At 36.4% G+C, this 17,388-nt stretch overlaps 1 protein-coding gene across 9 annotated transcripts in view; it reads left to right on the top strand.

Moving 5' to 3' along the window:
- The window catches only part of CHD2 (chromodomain helicase DNA binding protein 2), a 179,146-nt gene that overhangs the window by 42,199 nt on the left and 119,559 nt on the right, over window positions 1-17,388 (top strand). For 8 of the 9 annotated variants that reach the window (XM_077124105.1, XM_077124107.1, XM_077124108.1 and 5 more), the window contains 3 exons: window positions 4,426-4,533; window positions 15,160-15,300; window positions 16,916-17,049. In XM_077124105.1, the coding sequence (XP_076980220.1) occupies window positions 4,426-4,533; window positions 15,160-15,300; window positions 16,916-17,049 (383 nt within the window). The remainder of the gene's footprint in view (window positions 1-4,425; window positions 4,534-15,159; window positions 15,301-16,915; window positions 17,050-17,388) is intronic. The other variant, XM_077124110.1, reaches the window with a different exon arrangement.

Below are 17,388 nucleotides of genomic sequence, written 5' to 3'. Positions count from 1 at the left end.
AACTTGACATAATACTGTCCTGCCCAGAGTGTACTCAGTCAGTTTCATTTGTTTTAAATATTTGTTAAGAGTTGGAGGAATAGTAAAGAAGTAAAATTGCAGGTCTTGGTAGCTTAGAAGGCTTTTGTTCTGTTCCATGCCCGTGGCCTGCTTGGGAGACTCTTCCTGCTTTACTGGTTTTATGGCCATATTGGGGCCTTTCCTGAAATGTTGTTCTTGACCACACTTCAGAAAGTCCACGCATGTTCTCTTTCCTCCACCATCTGGCTGCATTTTGCTAGACTCTTGAATGGGATCTAAATGGTGCTGTACTTGAAATCTTTGACTTTCCAATATAATGGCCTTATCCATGTGTGCAGTAGTCAGCATTTATTTAGCCGCTGTGTAATGTATCAGACTTACTCTGGTAACTAGCTTCTATACTTAATTTCCTTCTCCTATAGTCCTAAGAGCTCCCCAAAGTCAGCAACCCTGAGAGAACTTCATGGCCCTTTCCTTGAGTATTGTTTGTTAGTTCCTTGCAGGATGGGTTTTGTCTTCTCTGAACTCCTGCTTCCCTGGAGCTTTACTTGAGGAACTTGTCAGGAGCTGTAGTAGCTCCCCTCCTACTTGTGTACTTGGGCACTAGGCTAACCTTCCTCTCATTTTCTGGGCAGTTGGTGTATCCTGTGGACTTAACTGGGTGCTCTTCTCATGAGTTGGTTTTGATTCCTAAAAGAAGCTTGATCAAAGGAGGTCCTGCATTTGCCTAACACTCAGTGAAGTTGCAGGGCACAGCGCCACAGGGGTAGCTCTTTATGATCTGAGCTGGTATATCAGAGCCTATTGGGTGGGCACAAGAGTTTCAGAACTGGGAGTGAGATTCACACAAAGGGGTAGAAATTTTGAAATTTTAAATTATGAAATATTGAATTGTAAAATAGCATGCGCTATTTATTTTGCTGAAACTGCAGATTGTACACACAGATTTTACAGTTTTTTAAATAACTTCTTCAACTTTAGAAAAGTTGCAAGAATAAAACTAGTACAAAGAATGCAAAAATCCCTGACAGAGAGTCAAGCAGAGAGACAAAACCTTGAGTTTAATTTAACCCATTCACACTGTTTTGATATTCAGTTTTTTTTTTTTGTGCAATACCTAGCAATGTCCACATTTTGGTTATGTTACATAAGATTTCTGCTGACTCATAGTCCTGCTTATAATGTATCCAGAAGCCTTTCTCCCATTTGTAATTTTAAAATATCTTAGCCATAATCATGGAATTTTTGTCCTGGGATCATAATTTCTACCTTTCCACTGTTTTGAATTGGGGGTTTATAACAAAGCTGACACAGTAGAAGGGAATCTCTGTTAGCCACCGATTTCCCTTTTCTGTTGGAACTTTTTCATGAAAGTCATCCTCTTTGGAAAAATCTTCAGCACTTTTCTTCCCTCTTTTCTTTGCCTTCTAAAGCCTTTGTGAATTTTGACCGCTTTAGATCCTGTATTTTTATAAGCGGCTGTTGTTTATTTTCTCCTTTACTGTTGTTTAGATTTGATTTATGCTTCTTCAGGTTCCTGTGAGCAAACATTTTCCAAAAAAGGAAGAAAACTACCCAGTTGACTTGCATTCTGACTTTTGCAAATCTGCTTACGTTGCCTTGGGACCTTGGTGGCCAAATTTTGATATTTTTCTCCTCAGTTCCCAGAATTTTGGCAAAAATTCTGTTGATTCCCTCTTTGCCCCTCTTCAGGACTGGATCTGGCTGGCAATTCAAGTCTTCTTTGATAAATGAAATATTTTTTACTCAGGATCTCATATTCTAGACTTCTCTTCATTGTGACCCAATTTACAGTGGCTTAGTGAAGGAGTCTTCCTCATAACATTTGTGTTTTTTAAAAAGTCAAAAATCTAGGAGCTGGCATCAGTTTAACATTTCAGAACCATGTAAATAAGCCAGGTTTCAGAAGTATTATCTTTTTATAACTGATCATTCTTATCACCTCCTGTCTGCCACAAAGTGACTTAGTAATGCCAATTTGTGTTCCTGAAAATTAAAACAAATCAAGTTAATTTCAAATACATGTCCATACATACCCAGTCAAGTCTTTGAAACTTTTGTTTGTTCAGATCCTCCCAGAATGTGTAATGCTGGCTTTAATTTTTCCTGAATCTTTGATCCTCAGTGCATTATGGTTGGCCAAGTAGCTTGTCTCACTGGGTTTCAGTTTCCTTCTCTGGATATGGGCTTTGGACAGTTCATTTGTTAATTTTTTTCCAGTCTCATGAATGGAGATTCTAAGACCATCTGATTGGTCACAGTGTTTAAATCTTTGATTTAACAGGAGAACTCTAGCCTTAGCAGCCATTCAGTTTATTTTCCCACACTTGTATTTGTGGACCTCATTTACTACCCTGGTTTAATTTCTCAATTTCTAGAGGGGTTATATAAATTAGAATTAATACTTGACTGTGGATCTTTCTCATCCGATTTACTCACCCATTGTCTTAATTATTTCTCTTTTAAGCTTATTTCCTATTAAACTACTGCTCTCAAGTTTTTTTTTTTTTTTTTTTTAAAGGAAAGACAGAGAGAAGGAAGGAAGGATAGAAAGAAGGAAGGAAGGAAGAAAGGGAAACATCTTTAAACATTTTCTTGTTTTATTGTATTCTGTTTCTCCGTATTTGTTACATGGGCTGGGGCCGGGAATCGAACCGAGGTCCTCCGGCATAGCAGGCAAGCACTTTGCCCGCTGAGCCACCGCGGCCCGCCCACTGCTCTCAAGTTTTACTGTGAGCCCCTACAGAGGGGTGAACTGTTATGTACTTGATCCAAGGGAGATTACAGACTCTTATACCAGTTTCCTTGTTGCTGGAGATATCTCTCTTCGTTCATCTTCCTTCCCTTTCTAGTCTTTGACTCTTTAGCAGGCATCTGTTGTGTTAGGTTATAGGTGCCCAGAACATAGTTAGATATAAGGAGGTCTTTGTTTTAAAGAGAGACTGAAGGATGTAGTAGACAGGCCTTATATATAATATAAGGATATAGTAAGTAGACAGGCCTTATATACTACAAAAGATGTATGAAATGGCCTTACTATCTTAACCAATCTGCTTGCAAAAACATCCTACCTGTTTGGCAGATTGGAATGACTCATTCCTTAGCTGATTTCTTTATTTAACAAAGGAAAATTTCTGTTTGCCTGCTTGTCTGCTAAACTCTGGTACAAAGAAGAACAAGGACCCTCCTTGCAAGGAAGTCACCTACTATGGGTAGGAAGAGGAATATATAAACACATTGCTAGTAGAGCTGGAATAAGTAATGTACATAAAAATGTACCTTATCTTGGGAAGTTTGATTTTGTTTTATCTTAAGGTCCCTATACAATTCATGACTCCTGCAACTTTTAGGAATGTTCCAGTAATCTGCAGATTCTCAACCTTCTTACAACATGTTTTCACTATTACTTTGAACTGTTCTCCCATGGAGGATATTGATTTGATTTTTTAGTTCTGCAGCAATTTTCTTTAGCATAATCTCATTCTGTGTACACAGACCCCGAGGCTGAGTGGTGGTTTTTTGTTTTTTTTTTTAACAGAGAAACCTCTGGTACCCACCTATAAATTTTTCTGTAGGTTATTTCATGCTCAGTTCACGTTCCTTCTTCCCCATAGACAAAAACTGACCTTAGGTCCTTGTGATATCTTACTTAATCTTTCAAGTAAATTTGAAACACTATTTGGGGGGTAGTAGGACTCTTGTAGGTTATGACTCTTTCAAGCCTTCTAAGATCTCAAGGAGCAAGGAAATACCTATTTTATTTTATAATTGTTGAAAGTTCCTTCTTTAGCTGAACATATTATTTGGTAGTTGGCAGGTTTCTCATTAAAAGGTAAGATTAGGGACTGTTTCCTGAAATTATATTCTGAGGATGTTGAAATATCTATTACAGTTCTCAAAGAAAGCTGTGCTAAACATCATCATCATCTGTGGATTTTTTAAAATTCAAAATCTCTCAGGTTCCACACCAGACTCTTGAGAGGTCTGTGTTTTATCTAGCTCTCTAAATTGTTCTTACACATACTAAAATTGAAGGGCCACTGATCTGGTATATATTATGACTTTGATCTTGTCAGTGACAGTAGTGAAATCAAAATAGAATATAAGAAAATTTAACAGCTTGTTTTTCTTGCCAGAACAAATGATTTAAAAAATAAGTACGTGTTTTCATTCATTTGTTACCAGAGATAAGATAGAAGTAGATATTATAGTCTGGGATGGAATCATGCCAAAATTTAGTTGGAGCTAGAATAAACCTCTTTTCGTATGGTATTTATAATGTGCATGTTTTTTGTTTTGGATAGTCATATTGAAATTGGCTCTATCAGATTGTTTGAAGAATTTCTATAGAAAAAAATAATTTTGTTTTGCTTTTGATTGTAGAGAAAAGTGGAAACGGGAGCCCTCAGAAGATGAGCAGGAGCAAGGCACTAGTGCAGAGAGTGAGCCAGAGCAAAAGAGAGTGAAAGCCAGAAGACCTGTCCCCAGAAGGTGCAGTGTTCTGTGTGATGAGCGTCTCTGCTTCTGGACTAGCTTAATTTATTTCAGAGTGAGAAAATTGGACATAGTGTTGAAATGAGGGCCTTGATTGTATACACTGTGTTGTGAGTCTGGGTTGTGAATGTCTGTGGTTGATTTTGTACTAGCCTACCTCATTAGATGACTAGGCTATTTATATTGATCATGGGTGTTTGAATAGTATATAGCTCTGATAGTGAATCTTACTGTATCTTAACTCCATGGCAGACTAGTTTTGAGGGGTGGATCTTGATGTGTATCTGGCTAGTGTCCAAGTTATTTTTGGAACTAAGTAAAAACACTCTTTGGCTGGCTTAAAGCATATTTCATTGATAATTACTTTGTTCATATAATCTCTATAGCAGTAAGCAGAAAATTCTGATTGTATAAAGAAGGGTGTATGCTGAGGTGGCAGGAAATTTTGGTAATTTTGGATCAGAAAGATGGCAACATAAGATACTCGTGCTAGGGAAAGGAAGGCAGGAGCAGACAGGCCCCATGAAAAGGTTTTTTGTTTGTAGTATTACATAGATGGTGTAGGCTGACTATGGCCCGCAGGCCAGAATGTTGCCCATTGCCTGTTCTTATGTGGCCCTCAAGCTAATAATAGTTTTTTAGAGGAACATTTATAATTGATTTGATGATAGTGAATACTGCATTTGAACCCTAATTAAGTGAAATCTTATCCCTCAGAAAGAATTCCATTCTTCTCATGAGTTAGGTATATAACACAAAAGCATTCTCAACTATTAATTTGAGTTTCATCAACAAAAAACTTGTAAATATTTACTTTTTCTCGTTATATTAATACCTATATACTTCATCAAGTTTCTCTTTTCGTCTGCAAACCTTAATATTTACTCTCTTGCCCTTGCTACCGTCTGGACTAGGGTGTTGTTTCCGCACCTCCAACTCCAGCAGTGAAATTTCATCAATTGGGTTTTGTTCCCTTTTGTCTCAGTTCAAGCTCTCAGGACTGGAATGTCACTCTAGTTCTATTTCTAGATTTTACTCTTTATTGAATCCCTGATCATCTGTCTAGGGATGGCAGCTATGAAAAACACATATGAGTGATTGTGAGTTTCCTTCTCCCTCCCATTCCTACTTCACTCATCTTTTCATCATTGATAAGTATTTGGGAGTTTTTTTATGTGAGCTCTTCAACTGTGAGTCTCAGTCCGGGCTATATATCAGAATCACCTGAGAAGGCTTCTCTTTTAGAGGCTGGTTCAGTAGGTCTGTGGTGGGGCACAGCTTCTTAGGTGTAATCTTCCAGTTATATTTTATGCCCATAAAGAGAAAAATGTAAGTGTAGCTATTTCTTCTCTTTTTTTTTTAAGTAATTCATTTATTAAACATAACATACAAACACAAACATTCTTACCATATAATCATTCCATTCTTTTTTATTTTTTATTAATTAAAAAAAAATTTCAAGAAAGAAACACGAACATTCCCAACACATACACTCAGCAATTCACAATATCATCACATAGTTGCATATTCATCATTACATAGTTGTATATTCATCACATTCCATTCTTGATATAAAATCAGTAACTCACAATATCATCACATAGTTGTATATTCATCATAATGATCATTTCTTAGAACATTTGCATCAATTCAGAAAAAGAAATAAAAAGAAAACAAAAAAAATTCATACCCCTTACCCTTCCCTTTCATTGATCACTAGCATTTCAATCTACTAAATTTATCTTTACATTTGTTCTCCCTATTATTTATCTTTATTCCTTATGTTTTACTCATTTGTCGATAAGGTAGATAAAAGGAGCATCAGGCACAAGGATTTCACCATAACACAGTCACGTTGCAAAAGATATATTACGCAGTCATCTTCGAGAAACATGACTACTGGAACACATCTCCACGTTTTCAGGCACTTCCTGCCAGCCTCTCCAATACAACGTAACTAAAATGGTGCTATCTTTATGATGGATAAGAATAACCTCCAGGATAACCTCTTGACTCTGTTTGGAATCTATCAGCCATTGACATTTTATTTTTTCTCATTTCGCTCTTCCCCCTGTTGATCAGAAGGTTTTCTCAAACCTTTGATGCTGAGTCTCAGCTCATTCTAGGGTTTTTTCAATTCCTTGATGCTGAGTCTTAGCTCATTCTAAGATTTCTGTCCCACATTGGCAGGAAGGTCCATACCCCTGGGAGTCATGTCCCACATAGACAGGGGGAGGGTGGTGAGTTTGCTTGTTGTGTTGGCTGGAGAGAGAGGCCACATCTGAGCAACAAAAGAGGCTCTCTTGGGGGTGACTCTTAGGTCTAAAAGTAGGCTTGACCTATCCTTTGTGCGGTTGAGTTTCATATGAACAAACCCCAAGACTGGGGGCTCAGCCAATAGTTTTGGTTGTCTGCACTGCTTGTGAGAATATCAAGAATTCAACTTGGGGAACTTGAATTTTCTCCCTTTCTCACAATTCTTTGCAAATTGTATAAGACTTGGCAAATACTTTTTTATTCACTAATCAGATCACTCTGGGATTTATTGGGGCATCACTCTGGACAAACCAACAAAATCTTATGTCCTATTCAAGGTTCCATGTACTTATGGTGTTTCAGTTATGCTGTCTACATAAGTTATATTAGGAACTGCACTAGTCAAAATATAAATTTTGTACCAAATAAACATTTTTTGCTTTAGTCTCACACATAAGTTGAAATTTTAAAATATTAATTACCATCTATTTTCAGCACCCTGCAGTAATAACATTCCTTTGTTCTTCCTCATGCAAAAACATTTTAAAAATTTGTACATTTAGTCACTGTCATTATACACTCTAGGCATTCCTAGATTATACCATTTCAATCTTTATTGTCTATCTTTCTTTCTGATTTCATTTGTACCCCCAGCCTTCCTCCTTGTATCATTCTCGCATTCAGCTTCATTTATTGTTTTAACATAAGTGTATTACACTTAGGTAGTATTGTGCTGTCCATTTCTTAGTTTTTGCCTTCACTCCTGTTGCACAATCTGTATCCCTTCCGCTTCAGTTACCCAATTTCTATCTCCTGATGGTCTCTGTTACCAATGAAATTCTCCCAAATTTATTCACTAATGTCAGTTCATATCAGTGAGACCATACAGTATTTGTCCTTTTGTTTCTGGCTAATCTCACTCAGCATAATGTCCTTAAGGTCCATCCATATTGTTACATACTTCATAGCTTTATTCTGTCTTATAGCTGCATTATATTCCATCGTATGTATATGCCACAGTTTTTTTTAGCCACTTGTCTATTGATGGACATTTTGGCTGTTTCCATCTCTTGGTAATTGTGAATAATGCTGCTATAAACATTGGTGTGCAAATGTCCGTTTGTGTCCTTACCCTCATGTCCTCTGAGTAGATATCTAGCAATGGTATTGCTGGGTCATATGACAATTCTATATTTAGCTTTTTGAGGCACCTCCAAACTGCCTTCAAGCGGTTGTATCATTTGACATTCCCATCAACAGTGGATAAGTGTGCCTCTTTCTCCACATTCTCTCCAGCACTTGTCATTTTCTGTTTTATTGATAATGGCCATTCTGGTGGGTGTGAGATGATATCTCATTGTGGTTTTGATTTGCATTTCTCTAATAGCCAGGGAAGTTGAGCATCTCTTCCTGTGCCTTTTGGCCATTTGTATTTCCTCTTCTGAGAAGCAAACATGAACATTCTTAACATATAATCATTCCGTTCTATGTATATAATCAGTAGTTCACAGTATCATCACATAGTTGCAAGTTCATTATCATGATCATTTCTTAGAACATTTGCCTCAATTCAGAAAAAGAAATAAAAAGACACCAGAAAAAAAATTCATACATACCATAACCCCTTACCCCTCCCTTTCATTGATCACTAGCAATTCAATCTAAATTTATTTTAACTTTTATTCCCCCTATTATTTATTTTTACTCCATATGTTTTACTCATCTGTCAAGAACGTAGATAAAAGGAGTCTCAAACATAAGGTTTTCACAATCACACAGTCACATTGCGAAAGCCATATGATTATATAATCATCTTCTGTGATTTCTTTTAACAATTTCTTGTAGTTTTCTTTGTATGGGACTTTTGTATCTTTAGTTAAATTTATTCCTCTGTATTTTATTCTTTTGGTTGCAGTTGTAAATGGAATTTTTTCCTTGACTTCCCCCTAAGATTATTCATTGCTTGTGTATAGAAACACTACAGATTTTTGAATGTTGATCTTGTAACCTGCCACTTTGCTGTACTCATTTATTAGCTCTAGTAGTTTTACTGTGAATTTTTCAGTTTTTTTCAACATATAGTATCATATCATATCAGCAAACAGTGAGAGTGTTACTTCTTCCTTTTCAGTTTTGATGCTTTGTATTTCTTTTTCTTGTTTAATAGCTTTGGCTGGAACTTCCAACACAATGTTGAATAACAATGGTGATAGTGGGCATCCTTGTCTTGTTCCTGATTTTAGGGAGAAAGTTTTCAGTTTTTCACCATTGAGGATGATGTAAGCTATAGGTTTTTCATATGTTCCCTTTATCATGTTGAGGAAGTTCCCTTCTATTCATGTCATTTGAAGTGTTTTCAACAGAAAAGGATATTGAATTTTGCCAAATGCCTTTTCTGCATCAATTGAGATGATCATGTGGTTTTTCTGCTTTGACATGTTGATATGGTGTATTTCATTAATTGATTTTCTTATGTTGAACCATCCTTGCATATCTGGAATAAATCCTACTTGGTCATGCTATATAATTCATTCAGTGTGTTGCTGGATTAGATTTGCAAGAATTCCGTGAGGATTTTTGCATCTATATTCATTAGAGAGATTGGTCTGTAGTTTTCTTTTCTTATAATATCTCTGTCTGGCTTTGGTATGAGGGTGATGTTGGCTTCATAGAATGAGTTAGGTAGGCTTCCTTCCCTCCACTTTAATTCTTTTGAAGAGTTTGAGAAGGATTGATACTAATCGTTTATTGAATGTTTGGTAGAATTCACACATGAGGCTATCTGGTCCTGGACTTTTCTTTTTGGGGTGCTTCTTAATGAGCAATTCAGTTTCTTTACTTGTGATTGGTTTGTTGAGGTTGTCTATTTCTTCTTGGTCAATGTTGGTTATTTATGCCTTTTTAGGAAGTTGTCCATTTCATCTACATTGTCTGGTTTATTAGTATAAAGTTGTTTATAGTATTCTCTCATTACTTCCTTTATTTTTGTGGGGTCAGTGGTTGTGTCTCCTCTTTCATTTCTGATTTTATTAATTTGCATCCTCTCTCTTCTTTTTGTCAACCTTGCTAAGGGTCCATCAGTCTTACTGATTTTCTCATAGAACCAACTTCTGGTATTGTTGATTTTCTTGACTGTTTTTATGTTCTCAGTTTCATTTATTTCTGCTCTAATCTTTTCTTTCTTTTTGCTTGCTTTGGGGTTAGTTTGCTGTTCTTTCTCTGTTTCTTCCAAGTAGACAGTTAATTCCTTGATTTTTGCCCTTTCTTTTTTTTTTTGTCTTTTTAAAATTTATTTATTAATTAAAAAACTTAACAACAAACAACATTCTTAACATATGGTCATTCCGTTCTACATATATAGTCAGTAATTTACAATATCATCATCATCATGATGATTTCTTAGAACATTTGCATCAACTCAGAAGAAGAAATAAAAAGACAACAGAAAAAGAAATAAAACGAAAACAGAAAAAAAAATTATACGTACCATGCCTCTTACCCCTCCCTGACTAGCATTTCAAAATAAATTTATTTTAACATTTGTTCCCCCTATTATTTATTTTTATTCCATATGTTCTCCTCGTCAGTTGACAAGGTAGATAAAAGAAGCATCAGACACAAGGTTTTCACAATCACCCAGTCACATTGTGAAAGCTATATCATTATTCAACCATCCTCAAGAAACATGGCTACTGAAACACAGCTCTACATTTTCAGGCAGTTCCCTCCAGCCTCTCTGTTACATCTTGAATAACAAGGTGATACCTACTTAATGCATAAGAGTAACCTCCAGGATAACCTCTCAACTCTTTTTGGAATCTCTCAGCCATTGACACTTTGTCTCATTTCACTCTTCCCCCTTTTGGTGGAGGTTTTCTCAATCCCTTGATGCTGAGTCTCAGCTCATTCTAGGATTTCTGTCCTATGTTGCCAGGAAGGTCCACACTCCTGGGAGTCATGTCCCACGTGGACAGGGGAGGGTGGTAAGTTTGCTTATTGTGTTGGCTGGAGAGAGAGACCACATCTGAGCAACAAAAGAGGTTCTCTTGGGGGGGACTCTTAGGTCTAATTTTAAGTAGGCTTGACCTATCCTATGTGGGATTAAGTTTCATATGAACAAACCCCAAGATTGGGAGCTCAACCTATAGCTTTGGTTGTCCACACTGCTTTTGAGAATATCAAGAATTCAACTTAGGGAAGTTGAATTTTCCCCCGTTCTCACCATTTCCTGAAGGGGACTTTGCAAATACTTTTCCACTCACAGATCACTCTGAGATTCATCGGGGCATCACAAAATCTTATGTCCTATGCAATGTTCCATGTACTTACGGTGTCCAACCAAGCTGTCTACATAAGTTATATTAGGAAATGCACTAGTCAAAATATAATTTTGTACCAAATAAACATTTTTTGCTTTAGTCTCACACATAAGTTGAAATTTTAAAATATTAATTACCATCTATTTTCAGTACCCTGCAGTAATGACATCCCTTTGTTCTTCCTCATGCAAAACATTTTTAAAATTTGTATATTTAGTCACTATCATTATACACTCTAGGCATTCCTAGATTATATCCTTTCAGTCTTTATTGTCTTTCTTTCTGATTTCATTTGTGCCCCCAGTCCTCCTCCTTGTATCATTCTCACATTCAGCTTCATTCATTATTTAAACATAATTGTATTACAGTTAGGTACACTGAGAAAGTGTTTGTATGATTTCAGTCTTTTTAGATTTATTGAGATTTGCTTTGTGGCCCAGCACATGGTCTGTTCTTGAGAATGATCTATGAGCAGTTGAGAAAAAGGTCTATCCTGTTGTTTTGGGGTGTAATGTTGTATAAATGTCTGTTAAATCTTACTCATTTATTGAGTTATTCAAATTCTCTGCTTCTTTACTGATCTTCTGTCTAGATGTTTTTTTCCATGTATGAGAGTGGGGAATTGAAGTCTCCAACTGTTATGGTATATGTCTATTTCTCTTTTCAGTGTTTGCCTCATGTATTTTGGAGCATTCTGGCTGGGTGCATAAGTATTTATGATTGTTACGTCTTCTTGTTGAATTGTTCCTTTTATTAATACATTGTGTCTTTCTTTGTCTCTTTTAACTGTTTTACATTTGAAGTCTAATTTCTTGAATATTATTATAGCTACTCCTGCTGTTTTCTGATTGTCATTTGCATGAAATATCTTTTACCAACCTTTCACATTCAACCTGTGTTTATCTTTGCATCTAAGATGCATTTCCTGTAAATGGCATTACAGATGGGTCCTGTTTTTTAATCCATTCTGCCAGTCTATGTCTTTTGATTGGGGAGTTTAATATATTAACATTTAGTGTTATTACTGTATTACTGTTATTTCTTCTACCGTTTTGCCTTTTGAATTTTATGTTATATCTGATTTTTCTTCTTTTTTACCTTTACAGATAGTCTTCATTTCTATACTCTTCTCCATACCTCTCTCTCCTGTGTTTTCATATCTGTCTCTAGTGCTCCCTTTAGTATTTTTTGCAGAGCTGGTCTCTTGGTCACAAATATTCTCAGTGATTTTTTGAATGAAAATATTTTAATTTTACCCTCATTTTTGAAGGACAGTTTTGCTGGATATAGAATTCTTGATTCCAGTTTTTCTCTTTTAGTAACTTAAATATATCATCCCACTTTCTTTTCACCTCCATGGTCTCCTGAGAAATCTACTCATAGTCTTATTGGGCTTCTGTTGTATGTGATGGATTGCTTTTCTCTTGCTGCTTTTAAGATTCACTCTTAGTCTTTGACATCTGACATCCTGATTAGTAAGTGTTTTTGAGTATGTCTGTTTGGATATATTCTGTTTGGGATATGCTGCACTTTTTTTTGGATTTGTAATTTTGGGTCTTTCATAAGAGTTGGGAAGTTTTCAGTGATAATTTCCTCCATTTGTTTTTCTCCTCTTTTTCCCTTCTCTTCTCCTTCTGGGACACCCACAGAACGTTTATTTGTGCACTTCATATTTTCATTCAATTCCCTGAGTCCCTCCTCATATTTTCCTATTCTTTTCTCTATATTTTCTTATGCTTGTCGTATTTCGGATGTCCATTTCTCCAGTTCACTAATCCTATCTTCTGCCTCTTGAAATCTAACTTTGTAAGTTTCCATTGTTCTTTCATGTCTTCTACTGTGTTTTTCATTCCCATAAAATCTGTGAGTTTTTTCAGACTTCCGATTTCTTCTTTTTGTTCAGTCCTTGCATTCTCGTATCCTCTCTCAATTCATTGATTTGATTTTCGATGACATTTTCTGTGTCTTTTCAAACATTCTGAGTTAATTGTTTCATCTTCTGTAACTCATTTGAATTGTTAGTTTCTTCCTTTGACTGGGCCATATCTTCAATTTTCCTAGCATGATTTGTTATTTTTTTTGCTCATGGCTGGACATTTAATTTAGTTAATTAGTTTATTCTGGAGATTGTTTTTACTTTTTTACCTAGGATTTTCTTGCCGGATGGCTTTGTTGTCCATCTGTTCTTTGACATTCAGTTCAGCTTGTTCTAGACCTCTAGCTGAGGTTTTGTTTAACGGATCTGAATTTTTCAGTTCTTGTTTTCTCGTTTCTTGCCCTGCCTGCATGGTACCTCTTTTCCCCCATTTAGGAGGGTTTACTTAGGTATTGTAGACTCCTTCCAGATTTTCCCGGACCAAACTGGCCTCCTCTCTGGAGGAAAGAGCCACCTGCGTCAGTTTTCCCTGAGGGTGAGACCTAGCAGGTTGAAAGCCATTCCTATGAAGCCTCTGTACTCTGTGTTTTTCCTATCCTGCCCAATATGTGGTGCTTTTTTGCCTGTGGGTCCCACCAGCATAAGGTGATGTGGTACCTTTAACTTCAACAGACTCTCTGTGCTGGGGGCTTGGTTGTGGCAAAGGAGAGGTTGTAGGCTGGCTTTAGTTGCTTCACTTTTCCAGACCCTGGGGTCTGAATTCCTCGAGGGAGGGATACCACTTGAGCTGGGCCCCACCCCTCTCTTGGGGATGGCACAGGCTCCAGAAAAACACTCAAGACAGCTTAATTCTGCCTATGCCTGGGGCAGTTGGAGCCTGAGAAACCCTGCAGCGTATCTAAGGAGTAGTCAAGCCTTAGAAACACAGCCACAAGAAAAGAAAAAGAAAATCCTTTTCAGAGCACAACCCCCATTCTTCACATTTGCCAATCGAGAGCTTAAGTTGGTATGTTGTTTTGTGTATGTTCACACGAAAGGTCCTATGTGCCCCCTCCTTTCCCTCAGGGCCTAGACCCTTTTAAGTATTATATGCTATCCTACCCAAAAAAACCTCTGCTTTTTTTTTTCTTTTTTCTTTTTTCTTTTTCCGTCAGCCCTGCCCCCATCTGTGCTGGGGCAAAAACCAGCAAGCTCAACTTTTACTTAGGATTTAACTGAGTTGGGAGCCTATTTTTGTTAGTCAGAATTTGTTAATTAATTCTACAATTGGAGCTTGGTTGTGGTCAGCCCCTATCTGGGAAGCTGCCTGTGGCGGAAAGGTGCCGGCTTTGCGGCTTGGGGAACTCACGGTTCTGGGTGGGCTTACAGCCAGTCTAGCTCATCGAGGCTGGGGTACGCTGCGTGTCTGGTCACTGACATGGCCCCAGCAGTTGTTCTGTACTGTTCCAGGCTATTTACTAGCTGCTCTGGCGGATGAACTAAATCCCACACCTTATTGACTTGCCATCCTGGCTCCCAGTGTAGCTATTTCTTATCCTTTTCCTTCTTTATACAGAGGGTAGCGTGCTATTATCTTGTTCTGTTTTTTTCTTTCATTATGCTAAAAATCTGTCTATATCAGTATACAGCAAACTTCCTTTTTCTTTTCTTTTTTAATGACTACAGAGAATTTATTTAGCTAGTTCCCTGTTGATGGACTGGTAGGGGTTTTTCTAATCTTTTTCCCATTGTAATAGTGCTATCTTGAATACCTTATTATGTTTATTTGAGTATCTATCCGTAGGGTTAATTCCTAGAGGTAAAATTGTTGTATTTGCAAGTTTGATATTTCTGAGTTGCCCTCCAGAAAGAATACCTTCAGAAATATGTTGCATATATGCTTTGGTCAGGTGATTTTCATGAACAGTTGAGTCCCAATGTGTCAGAACCGCCCTTATCACCTATGAATGACTGATGATTATCAATATCAGAATCACCTTGTGCTCATGTTGAGAATGAATATTTCTAATGCATCAGAATCTCAGGGAGTGGGACCCAGAAATATGCATTTTTAACGTTCCCCAAACAGCTCCTCTGTATGCGTCATTATTTTCGGCAATATAATTGTATAGATTTGAAATAGACTCCAAATGACAGAGTAAAATCTACCATTTTTTCTTTTTCTCATTTTAGACCAGTTCCTAAACCTCGTGTTAAAAAACAACCTAAGACTCAGCGTGGAAAGAGAAAAAAGCAAGACTCTTCTGATGATGATGATGAAGATGATGAAGCTCCCAAGAGACAAACTCGTCGGAGAGCGGCTAAAAATGTTAGGTAAATTGCACCCCAGAAGTTTCTCATTGGTGGTAGGTTGGTAGTGTAGTTGGTTAGCACTCTGATCTAATGAGTCAAAGGTTATTCATTTAAAGGCACAATTAATTGCTTATATCCTGAGATTGAATTTGTAATAAATCTGATGGAGCCTCCCTGCAAAAAGGATTGTGTTGAGCGGTGTGGAAAAGATTGCAGTAGCTTTTTTTAAGCCTTCATTTAAAAAAAAAATTATTAATTAAAAATTTTTTTTTAAATATAACAAACATTCTTAACACATGATTGTTCCTGTCTACATATGTAATCAGTAATTCACAATATCATCACATAGATTGTTCTTGTCTACATATATAATCAGTAATTCACAATATCATCACATAGTTGTATATTCATCATCATGGTCATTTCTTAGAACATTTGCATCAATTCAGGAAAAGAAATAAAAAGAAAACAGAAAAAAATTCATGTATACCATGCTCCTTACCCCCTTTCGTTGATCACTAACATTTCAGTCTACTAAATTTATTTTAACATTTGTTCCCCCAATTATTTATTTTTATTCTGTACGCTTTACTCATCTGTCGATAAGGTAGATAAAAGGAGCATCAGACACAAGGGTTTCACAATCACACAGTCACATTGCAAAAGCTATGTATTATACAGTCATCTTCAAGAAACATGTAAGCCTTCATTTTATAAAGAGAACTGCACCAAGTTCATGTTCTGTCAGTGGTGGCTGAGTGCATTATCTTCATTCCACACCATTCTTTTTCAGGATTGTATTCTTCTGATTTGTGCTGTGAATCACACCAGTTTTTCTAAGGTTCTACTTATATATTGATATTTGGGTATAGTAATTTTATAAAGCTTACTGATGAGATACGTAGGCATCAAAGGACATTTATTTAGGGGATATACAGGTTTCTTTTGATTTACTGAGAGAAACTGAGTCCCAAAGATACTAATAACTTGCCAGATGGTACCCAGGTAATGATTCCAAAGCTTACCTACAGCTAGGTTGGAAGTATGTGAATGCCTGGCTTAGAGTTTTTACTTATCATAACGGTACCGCATCCAGGATTGTATTTTTTTTCATTTGACTTCCAAACCATTTGTTTTTAATAGATAGTTGGAAGGTTACATTTTAATATTTTATCATCAGGAAAGTATGTTTGTTGAGATTTTTCACCTGTTTGGGAGTATTCAAATTTCATGTTCTTGTTATTGAGGTGGGAGGGAGACAAAAGGTTGAAAAACATAATCTTAGAAATTTTGCTTCCCTTGCCTAATGAAAAAGTAGTGATTTTTTTCTTTTTTATATATTTTCTTTGTTGTTTCCTTGTTCACATAGTAATGATCTTATATTAAAGAATGATTAAAAAATAAAGAATCCTCTTTTTCTATATCTTTACAGAAAGTTCTTTACATAGTATAATATTTTGAGATATGAGATAGCCTTTTTGCAGTTATTAGTGCACATGCATCACTTTTTAAGTAGAAAGAAAATTGTGCTTAGGGCCCATTGGATGAATCTGTAAAATAGCATATTGGAACCAAAAGCTTAGGGTTCCTTATTCAGGGAAGGTTTCCCATTTAATCAGCATTATTCCTCACGTAGCTATAAAGAAGATGATGACTTTGAAACTGACTCTGACGACCTCATTGAAATGACTGGAGAAGGAGTTGATGAGCAGCAAGATAATAGTGAAACTATTGAAAAGGTCTTAGATTCAAGACTGGGAAAGAAAGGAGGTATGTGTCTTTGGGGAGAAGATTACTTTTAGTATCTGCTCAATATGGCCCAGACTTGTTTCAACACTAAGTTTCAGTCCATGTTTCTGTTTGTTTGGGGCACTTGGAAATCATTATCTGAGCAGTTCTCAGAAACTGTAAATGTTTTAAAAAGCAGTGATTTAGCAAGTACTTGCTCGTTAACATTAAACAAGTACTTGTTCATTAACATTAGCATTATGTTTGTTTCTGATTCTCGTCATTAAAAGTTTTAAGCCGATTAAATATATGTTTGGACAGTAGTGATAATTCTTAGATCCAATTGTTTTATCTTCCCATAAAGGAAATATAAAAATAGTA

This window comes from Tamandua tetradactyla, chromosome 12 (assembly GCF_023851605.1).
Source record: "Tamandua tetradactyla isolate mTamTet1 chromosome 12, mTamTet1.pri, whole genome shotgun sequence".
Classification (NCBI taxonomy): Eukaryota; Metazoa; Chordata; class Mammalia; order Pilosa; family Myrmecophagidae; genus Tamandua; species Tamandua tetradactyla.
The sequence above is the reverse complement of the archived record's forward strand: the minus strand, read 5'-3'. Positions and strand labels throughout refer to the sequence as shown.